Here is a 13,742-nt window from a genome sequence, read left to right on the forward strand (position 1 = left end):
GGGAAGGCGGCGTGCGATGACGCCAAACAACAATAATCCATAATTCACCTCAAATGCATCAAACTAAAGTAACGAGGCTGTTTGAAGCTGTGAGGAGGAGAAAGTTCAGATGTGATGTTAACAGAAAGGTCCAACAGCAAACTTCACTGTCTGTTTTTTCACTGATTCAAAACACAACCAAATAAAAAAAACATTGAATGGCTCGATACAGAGAAGACATGGGACGGATATAAAGTACTTCAGTGTGTGTGGAGGGCGTGGACTGGGAAAAACTGATGGTTATTTACAAGGTTTTAGTCTTCTAATGTATTATGAAAGAAATTATATACAGTAATCACAGGTGGCTTATGAGTTGTTATGTGGTTGTATGCACGTGTGTGTTTTGAATTAAATTTAGAATATAGCAATACGTTTCAAAATGTACTGAACTGACTTAATATTACAATATTTTCTAGAAGTGAAAACGTCCCACGAGTCTAATTCACCTTCACAGTTAAAAATGAGACAGTTGGGGAATCAACGTGGCTCCTGCATCTTTGTGATTGTCCTGAGACCTTTGAGTTAAACTCTAGATTTAATATCTTTATATTATATGTTTCAGTTATTATTATTATTAATCAAGTCATTTCAAATTAACTGTAGTAATCCTGCACTGGTCGGTTTCTGACACTCTGGATAAAAGTGACTTTGAGTTTGGGTGTTTCTTTAATATTTCTTTTTTTTTATCTTTCTCCTTTTATTTTCTACAAATTCTCAAATGTATTTACAACTAATATACAAACAACTATCCTCAGTTTATTTGCCACCCAGTTAAATAAATAAATGTAATAATTAAAGTTTATTCACAACCCAAATATCCACCCTGTGTTACAAAATGAATAGGAACAGCCCTAACACATTCTCTTCCTTATACCTGCCAAAATTTATTTTTTGTGTTTTTTTTTAATTGATTTTATAGTTGTGCTTTGTTCGAACTCATCACCTGACCCAGTCCACTGAAATACAGAGACTCTTCTTAGCTGTATGAACACATTGATTTTGAATTTTACATTTTCCTCTTAAATTATAACCGTCTGTCACAAAACATCTGTGAATGTCGCCCAGAGGTAAATAATTTTTCTTTAAACATGATTATTGCAGTTTTACATTTTATTTTATATTATATTCATTTAATTGAGCTGCACTTTGAACCCTTAGTACAGTTTCTTTGTGTATTTTCTCATCTGAAAGAGAAAACTAAAATTGAAACTCAACTGATGTAAACAGAGGAATTTTCGGGACTTTTTCTGGTGTGACACCGGAAGTTCCGGACCTCTTTCGCAGTGCACTTCCTGTTGTGATTCCAGCGGCAGAGCGACGTCCACAAGCCGGAAAGGACCAAAAGCACAACGTTTAAACGGTAAAGTGAATAAACATCACGTTTATAATCTTGATATCAACGGAAGAAGTAAAGTTTAATTGATTCTCACGCAGATTTTTGTTCGTGTCCGTTTATCTGCGGCTACTTTGGCTAACGCGCCTCTCTAAGCTAACTGCTAACAGACGGAAGATACTGAGCTTATTTTGATTTTTTAATGAAGCAGGTTTTTTAACAACATCTCTGACTTTATTTGACTCTTTGGCAGTTTTCTGTTTATGGTACATTTATTAGTTTGATCTCTAGTAACGTCAGGAATTAATCTAAGCTTTGTGTCGGATTAAGTTTGAGCTGCTCAGCTAATTATCAGTCACGACCTGTTCTGTGTTTCTCTGCAGACATGAGTGTGGACCGCAGGTGATCACAGAGTCCGGAACCAGGTGTGTCAGAGTCCTGAAGGAGGCCATGGAGGAGCCGTGTTCAGGGAGCCCCTGTTCGTCTGAGCCGGACAGTCCTGGAGGTCTGAACCGAGGCTGCCTGCTCGACCCGGCTGACGTCCTGTACCATGATCTGTCTGTCATCGTCCCGGAAACACCGAGGTGACCTGGACTCAACTCACATCATGTAGAAATGTAACACAGGGAACACTTTTAGTATGTGACAGCAGAGACACTGCAAACTCAATCCTGTCGTTAATGTGTTTCAGATGAGCCAATAGATGCATAAATCAAACTATTAACAATAATAATACACTTTACTTCTAGAGCATCTTTAAAAGCAGAGTTTACAAAGTGCTTTGACAATCAAGCAAAAGCAGGAAACTCAGGAAGATGTGACAGAATAAACAGTCAACAGTCGCACAAACACAAGGAAGTCGAGTCTGAGGTCAAAACAAGAAGAGAGAGCAGAAAATGTTAAATATGAGTCGTTACAAGTAAAAAGAATAACAGTGATAAAACAGGCAAAATCACAGAAAAGGAAGAAAAAAATCATTTAAAGAAATAAATGCATAAATAAAAGAATAAAAGCAATAACGGACGATTAGAAGACGACATCACATCAGAGGAATTAAGAACAGATAAAAAGATTATGAGCAGTAAAAGAAATGAAAGAAGGAAATTCAGCTAAAAAAGGACGACTGATGGACGATCACTCTGAAAGTGAAAGTGAAAGAAAGTCAGGGTATTTCCAGCAAATACTTCTACTTTTACTTCATTTGCTGTGATTAAACACCAGCTCAGTGTCAGCACCTCCAACAAACACCGTCATCAAGTTACACTTCAGCACGACAACATGAACAGAACAGACACCACAGAGAGAGAAGAGGAGACGGTTTGAGTTAACTAGTTAAATCACAGAGGAGCAGCGTCCATGTTTAATGTGTAAAACTGTTCAGACACAGATGAACCTGTGACGCTGTAGGATCCATCGACCTGTTAGTGACGCCAGAGAAACTTTATATTAATATCCCTCCTGACTTCAGTCACAGTGACTGACAGTGAGTCACCACACACGGGAGGACAGAAGGTTTTATTGCAGGTTGGAATTAGATGATTGTGGCAAATTTCCATTAGCGAGAGAGTCGCAAAAATCCTCACAGCAGTGACAGAACTTACAGTCCAGTACTGATTTACATTGTATCCCGTCATCTTTTTTGTTTTGTTGTGTGAACATACACATGTAAACCAGTGCTCGCAGAGTGACAGTTTAGAGTCCTGACCGCTCCTCCACAATCGTCCTGGAGCCTTTCAGCTCTCATTCTGCTTTTTCCAGAACAACATGTATTTCAGCATGAGTATCCATTAACTATCTTCTTGCTGATGTTGGATTTTCTTCCAACACGCTTCAAATAAAACAGCAACAAAATACAAAAAGGAAACAAAAAAACATCCGAGCTGACACTAACCTTTGAACTACAGGATCCTTATTGAGGACACTCCTACTTTTCCTACCAAGGTACAGCAAAGGGATATGGAGCTTTTCTAGGAATACAAAGTCTGCTCACATTGAAGTTATAAATTGACCCATTTATTCCAGATTCTATAGGATTTGTCTTTTCTGGGTCCTTAAACAGTGCGTACAGTTTTCCATTTTAAATATTTCTAAAATGATTCTGTACCAATCGTCGAGTGTTGGTGCTGAAGGGTTTAACCACTTTTTTTCTCAAAATTCTGAGGTTCTTGGTTTCTGAAAACTGCACTTAGTGCTTTGTGGATGTCAGAATACTGATTTCATTCATTAATGTTGTGTTGCTACAAAGTGCCGCCTGCATGTTTCTGGTTATTACAAAACTCCAAACCTGTCACTGTGGCTGAAGGCTCGGTTTGTCCACCGTGTCCCCACCAAGTCTCAAGTCAGATGTGTGGAAGTAAAGTGAGTTGTAAACTAAAGAAAGGCGACGAGGTTCCCACAGTGTATTTATTCATTATTTGTGCAGGAGGACACTGATGATTTATGATCGCCTTGTTAAAAAACGTGTCCTGTGTGTGATGCAATAAAAATATTTGTTTCTTAATAAAATGTAAGGTAAAGAGATTCTGTATGTTTTAGGCGAAAAAACCAACTCAATGTGTTTGTTTCAGCCCCAAACTTGGTAAACGGAGGAGACGCGGTCGCATCACAGAGGAACACTTCAGTCCTGTAAGTCACCGTGTTGTCAGATTCTGATCCTCTTCTCAGCGTCATCAGCTCCGTGTGTCCAGATGTTGACTGCTGTATCTGTCCGTCCTCAGGTGGCGGTCAGTGGTTCTCCAGGACCACCACAACTTTCTGCCGGCAGTGAACGAGGTTTTTCACATAAATCCAAACGCAGGCGGCTGGCTGCAGCGATGGCAGAGCAGAGTGTCGGCTTTGTTCCAGCTTCATCTCTACGGTCTTTCCCTCTGGGCAGCTGGCTGGAGCCCCCGTTGTCCACTGCATCCTGTTCATCTTCATCATCATCTTCCTCCTCCTCCTCCTTCTCCTACCTCACACCAGTATCAGAGGAGGAAGTGGAAGAGGTGGCTTCTACTGTGGCAGGCACCATGGCAGATCCTAGTGCTGCTTATTACAACCAGAGGAGGAAGCAGAGTCTGACGGCATCAGCGACGGCGTCAGCATCACCCTCACCACCAGCAGCACCACCCACCTCTGACTCTCTGTCCTTCCTGACTGCAGAGGAGAGGCGGTGGCTGAATGATGAGCAAGGAAACGCCTCAACAGGTGAGGAGCAACTCGTATGTTTATGTCTCACAGTCTTGGAGTATGGTGTCATAACTAAAGTTACATTTTAATAGTAAAATCGACATGGTGAATATATTTTAAGATTCAGAGTGACTTCCTGTGTCAGTATCTCTGATGTCGGTCCAGAATAAACGTCCATAACTCAGTTTAGAAATCAGAGACATGACCTGAGAATCGTCATGTTTTTAAAGGAGACGTATTTTCATTTTCAGGTTGGGTCTTTTATTCTGGGTCACTTCCAGAACAGCTTTACACACTCTGTTCAAAAAACTCACCAGTTGTCTTTCACTGTCCATCACTGCAGCACCGCATCGCAGAACAAAACAGACTTCATATAACTACAAAGCTAACACTAGCGCTGCAGTTCAAACGCAAAAAACATGAGAAACAGTTTGTGGTGAGCTCTTAGCTTTGTACTGATCCTCGTCCCCTCACAAATATCCAGCAGGTTCACGCTTTCGAAAGCCGTCTTCTTTGCTCAGAGACTCTTAACAGAGACCACAGAAGCTGAATCAATAAGCTCATCAGCTCAGAATCTGTATGAAAACCTCAGTTCATTCATTATTTTTAATTGGTCAGTCCATCCATCTATTTCCTGCTTAGTTAATTATATCATTATGAAGTATTGTGTCATGCTGCAGTGAACAATAGCGACTCAATGATGAACAGTTTGTATCATCCTGGTGGTTTGATGGTGAAACATGAGTTAAATGCGGTTCTGTGAGGTGTTAGTCTTAAATTAAATTAGTAAACCTGCAGAAGTTAAATTATTGATTCAAAAATCAGATTTTGTCCAAAACTTGAATCAGTTTCTGTCCTGATGAGAAGTTTCCAGAAAACAACTTTATTTTGGTTTGAGACAGGTGAAGATTTCAGTCCTTCTTCTTCGGTTCTGATCAGTTATTTGTTCTGCAGCGCCAGCGGAGCAGATCGTCATCAGTGACGACGAGGAGGCCGCGGTTCGCCTGGTGCAGCTGGAGGAAGACGAGGTGCTGGCTCGAAGCCTGCAGGTACGATCCTTCACCTGCGGGGTCGCACACAAACCTCTCACCTGAGCAGGTTTTGGAAATGTTCATGATGCTCTTTGCTCACTCAGGCCCAGTTTGACCAAGAGGAGGCCCACAGCAGACACCAGCACCACCATCATCATCATCATCATCATCTTCTTCATCAGCAGCAGCAGCAGCAGCAGCAGCAGAGCCATCACAGGGTGAGAGACGGTTCAGTGAGTTGTCTGTGTGTCCGGAGTCTGACAGAGCTCTGACTGCTGTGACTTGTGTTGTCCTCTGCAGTATTACTCCTTCATGGAGAACAGCTGGATGCCTCACCTGCTGGCTGCTGTCTCTCCTCTGGTCGGATTAGAAGACGGTAAGATAGTAAACACACATCCTGCGTTTAACTGTGGTCTGCAGACATCCTTCACGTTAGCTAGGTAGCGTTAGCAACTTTAGCTAGTGCAACAAACTGGCAACCACATGAGGAGGCAGATGATTTGAACAGCAGCTGTATAGTGAGGTGAAGCCATAGTTGGTTAGTTATCACCAACACCTTCAAGTGTTTTTATCAAACATGTCTTGCTCTTTATAATAAGGATGTTTTCTTAAAGGTATTTTAGAGTAACTGTTGATGACTCATTCTCCACTCCAGACCAGAGGCCAAATGTATAAACCCTGCATACACACGAGAAATGTACTGAAATTAGCTTTGTTGCTAAAGTAACCGCTAACTGCTGCTAAATGTAGCCGCCTTTAGAGAGTAGACTCAGTCAGCCGTGCAGCTCAGTTAGAGGTCCTGTTGGTTGATTCAGACTCAAAGTGTCAGGAGCAAAACCAGACAAGAAAAACCACCTCGGTGCTGAAGTCAGTCGTCTCTCGGAGGCTGCGTTGTTCCGTGTCCGGCTCCTGTAATCATCGATCAATATCTGTGACAAACGCTGGTTGAGCTACTTTGTGAACTCCTGCAGCTGATGTGTCTGATCACAGTGCAGCAGAATGACCTCAGGGTTTCATTAAGAGGTTTGATGTGAAGCAGCAGCAGGAGGAGACAGTCAGCTGATATCAGTCTGATGTGACCACAGACTGTGACACTGTGTTACAGACTGCATCGTCTCTGAACCCAGAGCGGGAAAGGCGGACTCCTCCACTAACAATAAAAGCTACTGTACGAGGAGAGATGATTACAGGATGTAAATACATTAACTGGCTGTTGCTGTTTGCACAGAAATGATTGGTCAGCGCAGAAGACGTGGGCGGGGCAGGAGAAGGAACGACCTGCCTGAGTTTTCAGGAGATGTTCAGGGAAACGACTACGAGGTAAGGAAGAATCCCTCAGATATTCTGTTTTTAATGCGTCTGTCACCTCCTCGGTGTAAACACACAAACACAAACAGCTGAGCAGCAGGTTCAAACAAAACCAACTGATAGATCTCCCGTTGATCTCGTCTTTCAGGCTCTGCTGGAGTTTGAAGAGCGTCAAGGTGCCGTTGTGTCCAAGAAGTTGAGTCGGAGGGAGATCCAGAGGTTTCCCACCAAAGCCTTCCAGTCTGCCAACAGCGCTGGAAACACTCAGTGAGTCCTCAGCTGGTCTGACAGGACCAGGACCAGGACCAGGTCTTGAGGATTCTGTGCAGGTGGTGATGCTGTTTCTGTCTGCTGCTGACTCTCTGCTGACTGTTGACAGGTGTCAGATCTGTTTCTGTGACTACACCGACGGCGAGAAGCTGAGGATGCTGCCCTGTTTCCACGACTACCACGTCCAGTGTATCGACAGGTGGTTGAAGGTAACACACATCATGTTCTGATACAAAGACTGAGTGTTCAGCTGGTGTCGGTGCTGAGATCTCTGAGAGCGGCATGTTCAGATTGATCCCACTCTCATATCTGCATGTTAAATATGACGGACGGGTTTATTAGAAGCCAGCGACAGACACCAGAGGTTTTCTTTTCCCCAGAGCATTTGATTTATTGACTGCTGTCGGGATGTTAAAAAGATTTTCTACAAATCGAACAAAACAAGCTTCTGAAGTAATTTACCAAGCTGAACTTTAAGGCTGCAGCAGAATCTGTGTGTGATAGAAGGAATGTGATCCTCCGTCCGTCTCACATCATCATCAGCTTTCATTTCTTTCTTCGTTGGCTCGTTCGGTTTGTTTTGGTGGAAAAACATCAGACCACTTTACTAAAAAATTACTTTTTTTTTTTTTTTTTACATGTACGCATGTATTTTTTTAAAAAAAAAACAAAAGTCAGTTAAATGCTTTTAATGTGACGCTGCAGCTGCAGGAAGTGAATCACGAAGTGGAGCACCGGGTATTATCGGTGTTGTCTCATGTTTTCCAGACAGACTTGACAGATTAAGGCTAGAAACGCGGTCCACAAGCACACGAACACAGACGCCAGATTGATTTCACGTGTTGTAATTTCACCTGTAAACCGTAACTCAGTGCGAGCGTGAGCTGCAGCCTGAGCGTCGCAGCCTGCAGGTGCTACAGCCTCAAACAGCCAGAGAAAACTGAGCTTCACGCTGAGCGGTCTGATGAAGCTCTCACTCAGCAGATTTAAGGCTCCTCGTCACCTCATTATGTATTCACCTTTTCTTTCTGTTCAGTAGGAACAGCAGTCCACGTTACTCCTCACACACCATGTTTGTTTACTGCCGTCTGATTCGCTCTCTGGCGCCCCCCTGAGGGCTGATGTTTGTTACCTGCACCTCACAGGAGGTGTTTGTGACCTAAATGCTGAACATGTAGTTGTTATTTCAGTATTCTGATCATGACTGTTCTCCACCCGACAGGATAACACCACCTGTCCCATCTGCAGAGCCAACCTGGCTGACGGAGACTCCCTGGCGCCCCACCACCTCTGACCTCCTCCGGGGACACAGTGTGACACCGTAGCTCGATGAAAGACGACTCATCACCTCACAGCTCGTCTTTTTTATACTTTTATTTAACTGTTTTCTCTCCGTTCTCAACGAACTCTTCAGGAATCAAACCTTGAAGCTGCTACAGGTTTAGTTTTGTTCTGAGAGGACGGCGTTCCAGTCTCTTGTTTAATGAGCCTCAAATAAACCCTAAGATTTTTTCTTCCTATGTTTGTCTCATTTGTTAAAAACAGGACGAATGAATGCTGTTGACTGACATCAGAGTGGACATGAGGACAGCACAGGTCTCTCTGAGTCTCTGCAGAGGTTTTCAGTCCTCGTAGTAGCGTTTCTTCATGGCTCTGTATTTCCTCAGGTAGTAGAGCGCCTCCAGCTCTCGGGCCACGTATTCCCCCCGAGCGATCATCTCCTTGATCCGCTCCGGGTCCTGCACAGCTTTGTTTTTAGTGAACGCTGCTCTCAGGCGGTCCCTGAAGTAGTCGCTACCTTTGGGATATTCTCGTCCGAGGTAGAGGAGCTGTGGAGACACACGAGGAGGAGAACATGAACTGCTGCTGCTGTTCCTTTCATCCATCACATTTTATTTAGGAGGGAAACACTTTGTATTAATGTGGTTTATTTGTATTTATTAAACAACCAAGCAGTTTCTAAAGTATGTCAAAATTACCACAATAATTATGATCCAACAAGATAATATTTGTTATTCTGAACTGTATGGAAACCCGGAGGAGCAAGTGTTTATGACTGAGCAGCTGGTGGAGAAAAAAAGTTTTGCAGAATAATGTCATTTTTAATTTATTTTATTTTTTTTCCCGTCCGTGAACAAACAATTTTTTTCAGAAGATTGTTTTTGTTTTGAAAGTATTCATGTTTCCTTCCAGGGGAGTTTGTACGCTGCCCCTGCTGGAGCCTCCTGGTAACTGCTGTTGCTGTTGGCATTGTTTGTGTACCTGCAGTACTTTTGCTAAAAAGATTCATTTTTACAATTTCTGAATACATTTTTTTTCTCAGTTTCATAGATGAAAACCAAAATTCTCCTGGGGGAAATTCACTTGATTGACACGTATGAAAAAAAAATTCTCCTAAAAAAAAGTTGAAACGGGTCAGAGCTCGAATGATCTTGGATTTCTTTTACTAAATATTGTTTAATTTATAAATAAATAAATTCCTTAGTGAACGTGTTTTCACAGATCGAAAAAAAATGAGAATTTCTCCTGAATTTTTTTTTCATGAGTGAAACAGACGAATACAGTTTTGGTGGGAGACCATTTTTTAATGTTCTTTGTTTTTGTAAATCTCAAAAATACTTTGTAAGTGCTTGTTTTTTAATACTCATTTTGACCACAAGAGGCTGAAGCTCCACGACCTCACAACTAAAAGTATTCATGTTTCCTTCCAGGGGAGTTTGTACGCTGCCCCTGCTGGAGCCTCCTGGTAACTACTGTTGCTGTTAAAATGGCATTTTGAACAAAACAAACAAGAAAAGAAAACATTCCTGAAACATCTCCAGAAAATGTTGATTTTGTTTTTTCATGAGTGAAACCGAGTCGGGGGAAAGTTACGGCAGGATGATTTTTAATTTGTCCAACCCTTGTTTTTGTAATATTCATTTTGACCACAAGAGGCTGAAGTGAACAAACAATTCTCCTGAAAGTTTTTTCTATTTTTTCATGAGTGAAGCGACTGAAAAAAGTTTCGTCGTGAGAATTTTTGTGTGTGTGTGTGTAAGACAAGTTTCACTGATAAAAGGTTTTGTGGGGAAATGTCTTTTTTTGTAAGTCTCGTTTTTTAAGCCGCCAAAGTTCACCGCTGCTGAACGCCCAACAGCATTCATGTTTACTTTGTTGTTTGTACGCTGCCCCTGCTGGAGCCTCCTGGTAACTACTGCTGCTGTTAAAATGGCATGTTGAACAAAAACCTTAAGAAAACACATTGTTATGGACGGATCAGAGATTCCCCAAGATCCTTCTGTTAACAGGGATTTCTCAGGTAATCAGGAGCTATTTGGTTCACCTGTGATGTTGGTTGTGTGTTTCAGGGAGTCGACACCTTCAGTCGGCTCTCTGTGTTTTCTGTTTGAGTGTTTGAGATTTCTTCTTTTGGCCAGTTTCTCTACATTTTGTTTCTGCCTGATCAGTGACTCTCGCGTCATCTTTGGTTTTTGTTCGTCCATCATTTGACAGACTCGGCGGGCGGCTGTGGGTTTTATTCCACCACCGCCTGTTGGACACCGAGGGACCGGTTTACTTTGACCCCTCTGTGTTTGCTGCAGTGCTTTGTTAGTGTTAACTTATTAAGGAACAAGATTATCCTGGACAAACTTTTAATTTCACACCAGTTCTTAAAACATTTAAATCAGAAATAGAAAATCGATCACCAGGAAAAAAAAATGCCCTAACTTGTCCCTCAGGGCTTCCGTAGAAATGGGCTCTTCTTCATAATGAGAACTTTTACTTTTGATACTTCAGATTTACTTTGACACCAAATACAATAAGGATTTACCTTAGAACAGAGTATTTCTACACTGGGGTGTTAATACTTTTACTGATGTACCACCAGAAAATTAATCTGCAACTGTTTTAAGAATCATGTTTACTGTCACAGAGGAAAGAGACCAGAAAATATTCATCTTTCACACGCTGACAGCAACGAATTTTACTCACGTGACGTCTTTAAACTCAACTATTAGAGATGTTTAGAGCTGAAAACAACAAATACTGAAAGAACATTTCATGTACAGTGTTTTCTATTTCCTGCATATATTTAATATTGATGATCACTGTCTGGTGTTTCATCCATAAATTCAGAGCTGATGGTGTAAAACACCGTCTGCCAGGTGTTGGCAGATTTTCTCTCCTAACATGAACATCACCAGAGACTTTGACTCAAACTGTGATGAGAGCTGCTGCTTAAAGGAACAGTTCACCCAAAAAGCCCAGTCATCATCTCCTCCCTGCTGATGCAAAGTCAAAACATTTCTGGGTGAACTGTTCCTTTAGAGTCCTCACATCAAGCTTACAAGACTCTTGAAAAATAAAACTTCTGAGCAGTTCTTCTCCAAATATAATGTCCAGAATAAAAAAAACAACAGACTCACATTTTTGTAGAGTCGGACGACCTCGGCCCTCAGAGGGTTCGCCATCGTCCCAGCGGGGCGTCAGAGCTGCAGACACACGGGGAGCAGTCACACTCGTGTTCAGGCTGGTGTTTAAGAGTGGACACAAGTAAAAATCTGGATCTAGTTGATTTAAATCTGCTTTATTTGATTTTGGATTCGCCTTGATTGATTTAAAGAGGACTGTTGGACCTTGGCGGAGGTTTGCGCTCTACTGAGTGCCATTCCAGTTTTATATTTTTTGTTTAAAGTTATGATATAATTTACATTTAAATAGTTTAATCAAACAAAATAATTAATTAATTTTTTTTTATATAGCTGTTCAGTCTCTGAGAATGAAAGGATTTAAGTGTTGTAGTTTAATATTTATTATATTAATGAGGTAATAACACAAACTGTCTCCATCAGTGAGTAAACCAGCTGTTATCGGGGGAAAATCAGGTCCCAGAACACTGTTTGAAGCTAGAAAGGTGGCAGGGTCCGCCACACACACAAGTAAAACACTATAAATGGTGTTGTCCTTTAAGGTCGGTTTGTTTATTCAGTTTATTCAGTCATGAAAACAAAACTGAGTTTGTTTATTTAAAATCAGCCAATGAGGATCTTTCTCTTCAACTAAACTACAGACTGCTCCTTTAAAACAAAACCGTGTTTGAGTCCTTTTTCACCTGTTTAACAGAAAACAAACATTTATAAAACTTTGTGTTTTAATAACTCACGCATGAAAGGGTTCAAGTGATAAATGAATAAATGAGCCAGTGAGTTTAAGGATTATTTCACAGTATTTCCACACAAACAGCTCAGATTGACACGGTCTCCCACTCTGGAAACACCTGAACACACCTGAACACACCTGACTGAGCGGAAACACTTCAGACTTTTAGCTTCACAATGTTCTTCAGAGAAGATCTGAACAGATTTCAGACTTTTTTAGACGTGAAGCTTCTGTGAGATTAAAAACACAAGTGTCGCTGCGAACAGACCGACGTTAGCTAACAGCTTGTTAAATGAATGTTGTTTCCGGGGGACGATGAAACGAGCAGACTTTAGACAACATGAACACACATCAGTCTGAGCAGAAACGTGTTGCAGCGATGTTAATGCAGTTTATACTCACCTGTGTCGCCTCACCTGTCTGTGACCTCCTGCAGCTGCGGGACAAAGTGCACTTCAGCGCTGAGTAGCTAACTGTTAGCGGCTAACGGCACATTAGCTAACTGTTAGCGGCTAACGTCACATTAGCTAACTGTTAGCGGCTAACGGCACATTAGCTAACTGTTAGCGGCTAACGTCACATTAGCTAACTGTTAGCGGCTAACGTCACATTAGCTAACTGTTAGCGGCTAACGGCACATTAGCTAACTGTTAGCGGCTAACGTCACATTAGCTAACTTCAGTGCGCTAAAAGCGGTAAACTCGCTTGGTGTCGGTCAGTTTGTGTCTGTGGTTCGTTTGGACCGGTCACTGGGCTCAGCAGCAGCTGTATGGTGAGTGACGTCACACGGCGCGGTCACATTTTAACTTTAATGACGCGCTTTGAAACTTTACGACGGAGAGTAAACAACCAAAGACACACGCGCAGGGATGGTAATCCACCGAGACCATGGATCTATAACATCCATGACCGAGACAGACAACCAAAGGGTCCGCTGAAACTTCCGCGCATGCGCACACCACATCTGTGTAAAGCGCAGCTGGCAGACTGAAACATCTTCTGAGTTTAACTTTGTTTGCGCTCAAAATGCTGATATTTGATGTTTAAAGCAGAAACTCTGTGAAAATGATAAATATGTGTTTTTGCAGTGCTGTTAGCTCGCGCAGGCCGGATGTGTTACAGTTGTTACTACTGGAGGTTCCGACAACAAGTCAGACCCACACTCACCTGAGATGGACCAACAAGTCAGACCCACACTCACCTGAGCTGGTCCAACAAGTCAGAACCACACTCACCTGAGATGGTCCAACAAGTCAGACCCACACTCACCTGAGATGGTCCGGGCCAACAAGTCAGACCCACACTCACCTGAGATGGTCCGGGCCAACAAGTCAGACCCACACTCACCTGAGCTGGTCCAACAAGTCAGACCCACACTCACCTGAGCTGGTCCAACAAGTCGGACCCACACTCACCTGAGATGGTCCAACAAGTCAGACCCACACTCACCT

The 13,742-nt window shown here is 42.2% G+C and overlaps 2 protein-coding genes across 4 annotated transcripts; one reads left to right on the forward strand and one right to left on the reverse strand.

Annotated features, from left to right (window-relative positions):
• The first annotated feature begins 1,312 nt into the window (after window positions 1-1,312).
• LOC141001130 (uncharacterized) lies at window positions 1,313-8,669 on the forward strand. The gene is made up of 11 exons (XM_073472103.1): window positions 1,313-1,399; window positions 1,756-1,956; window positions 3,940-3,997; window positions 4,090-4,558; window positions 5,495-5,589; window positions 5,676-5,789; window positions 5,872-5,947; window positions 6,800-6,891; window positions 7,028-7,146; window positions 7,259-7,358; window positions 8,372-8,669. Exons 2-11 carry the CDS (start codon window positions 1,823-1,825, stop codon window positions 8,441-8,443), a joined length of 1,329 nt encoding a protein of 442 aa, XP_073328204.1. The 5' UTR covers window positions 1,313-1,399; window positions 1,756-1,822; the 3' UTR covers window positions 8,444-8,669.
• Window positions 8,509-12,850, reverse strand: lyrm5b (LYR motif containing 5b). Of its 3 annotated transcripts, none has more exons than XM_073472104.1 (3): window positions 12,694-12,850; window positions 11,559-11,624; window positions 8,509-8,978 (listed from the first exon to the last, which is right to left on the reverse strand). In XM_073472104.1, the coding sequence occupies exons 2-3, from the start codon at window positions 11,601-11,603 to the stop codon at window positions 8,772-8,774; spliced, it is 252 nt and encodes an 83-aa protein (XP_073328205.1). In that variant the 5' UTR covers window positions 11,604-11,624; window positions 12,694-12,850; the 3' UTR covers window positions 8,509-8,771. The 3 variants fall into 3 exon arrangements, with proteins under 3 accessions (XP_073328205.1, XP_073328207.1, XP_073328208.1); XM_073472106.1 differs by having other exon boundaries at window positions 11,559-11,662; window positions 12,694-12,780; XM_073472107.1 differs by having other exon boundaries at window positions 12,708-12,777.
• Window positions 12,851-13,742: the final 892 nt, after the last annotated feature.

The sequence above is a fragment of the Pagrus major genome, chromosome 8 (assembly GCF_040436345.1).
Source record: "Pagrus major chromosome 8, Pma_NU_1.0".
In the NCBI taxonomy this organism is placed as follows: domain Eukaryota; kingdom Metazoa; phylum Chordata; class Actinopteri; order Spariformes; family Sparidae; genus Pagrus; species Pagrus major.